Source organism: Tetrahymena thermophila, assembly GCF_000189635.1.
Source record: "Tetrahymena thermophila SB210 genomic scaffold scf_8255515, whole genome shotgun sequence".
Taxonomy (NCBI): Eukaryota; Ciliophora; class Oligohymenophorea; order Hymenostomatida; family Tetrahymenidae; genus Tetrahymena; species Tetrahymena thermophila.
The window spans coordinates 1-1,142 of NW_002476936.1; the positions used below are offsets into that span (position 1 = coordinate 1).

General features: G+C 21.0%; 1 protein-coding gene across 1 annotated transcript; it reads left to right on the plus strand. All coding sequences in view use genetic code 6, as the record gives it.

Annotated features, from left to right (window-relative positions):
* Positions 1–311: 311 nt before the first annotated feature.
* TTHERM_002653337 (hypothetical protein) lies at positions 312–751 on the plus strand (the record flags this gene model as incomplete). The annotated part of the gene is made up of 2 exons (XM_012795153.1): positions 312–401; positions 662–751. Coding segments are annotated over 2 exons (180 nt in total), but the record flags the coding sequence as incomplete, so codon positions are not given.
* Positions 752–1,142: the final 391 nt, after the last annotated feature.

A 1,142-nucleotide genomic window follows, 5' to 3' on the forward strand; every position in this document is an offset into this window, starting at 1 on the left:
TTCTGCTTTAGCAAGTGCATTAATCTCTCAAATTTGACACTTTATCTTTAGTAAAAACAGTTTATTTATTTTAAATTGTGATATTTTTAATTATAAAACGAATTTAAAACAATAGAGCTCATTTTTATTTTTATTTTTATTATTCTTGCTAGCTTTTATTTGATATTTCTTTGTTAATTTTGCTCATCATTTTATTTATTTTTAACTTTTGCTTTTATTTTTCATTAATCTTATTGTATCATATTATTTCTTCATTTTTTCCTTCTAAATAACTAATTAATTATTTATTTTTTCTTCAATATTTAAAAAAGTCTCAATTAAATTGGTGATGATGGTACATAAGGCTTAGGTTCTGCTTTAGCAAAGTGCATTAATCTCTCAAATTTGACACTTGATCTTCGGTAAAAACAGTTTATTTATTTTAAATTGTGATATTTTTAATTATAAAACAAATTTAAAACAATAAAGCTCATTTTTCTTTTTCTTTTTATTGTGCTTGCTTGCTTTTATTTCTTCTTTCTTTGTTAATTTAGCTCATCATTTTATTTATTTTTAACTTTTGCTTTTATTTTTCATTCGTCTTATTATTTCTTATTTTTTCTTCATTTTTTCCTTCTAAATAACTAATTAATTATTTATTTTTTCTTCAATATTTAAAAAGTGGAAATTATATTGGTGATGAAGGTACATCAGGCTTAGGTTTTGCTTTAGCAAAGTGCATTAATCTCTCAAATTTGACACTTGATCTTAGGTAAAAATAGTTTATTTATTTTGGATTGTGATATTTTTAATTATAAAATGAATTTAAAATAATAAAGATCTATTTTCTTTTTCTTTTTATTATGCTTGCTAGCTTTTATTTCTTCTTTCTTTGTTAATTTAGCTCACCATTTTATTTATTTTTAACTTTTGCTTTTATTTTTCATTAATCTTATTATTTCATATTTTTTCCTTCTAAATAACTAATTAATTATTTATTTTTTCTTCAATATTTAAAAAGTACCAATTAAATTTGTGCAACAGGTGCATCAGGCTTAGGTTCTGCTTTAGCAAAGTGCATTAATCTCTCAAATTTGACACTTTATCTTTAGTAAAAACAGTTTATTTATTTTGGATTGTGATATTTTTAATTACAAAAATTA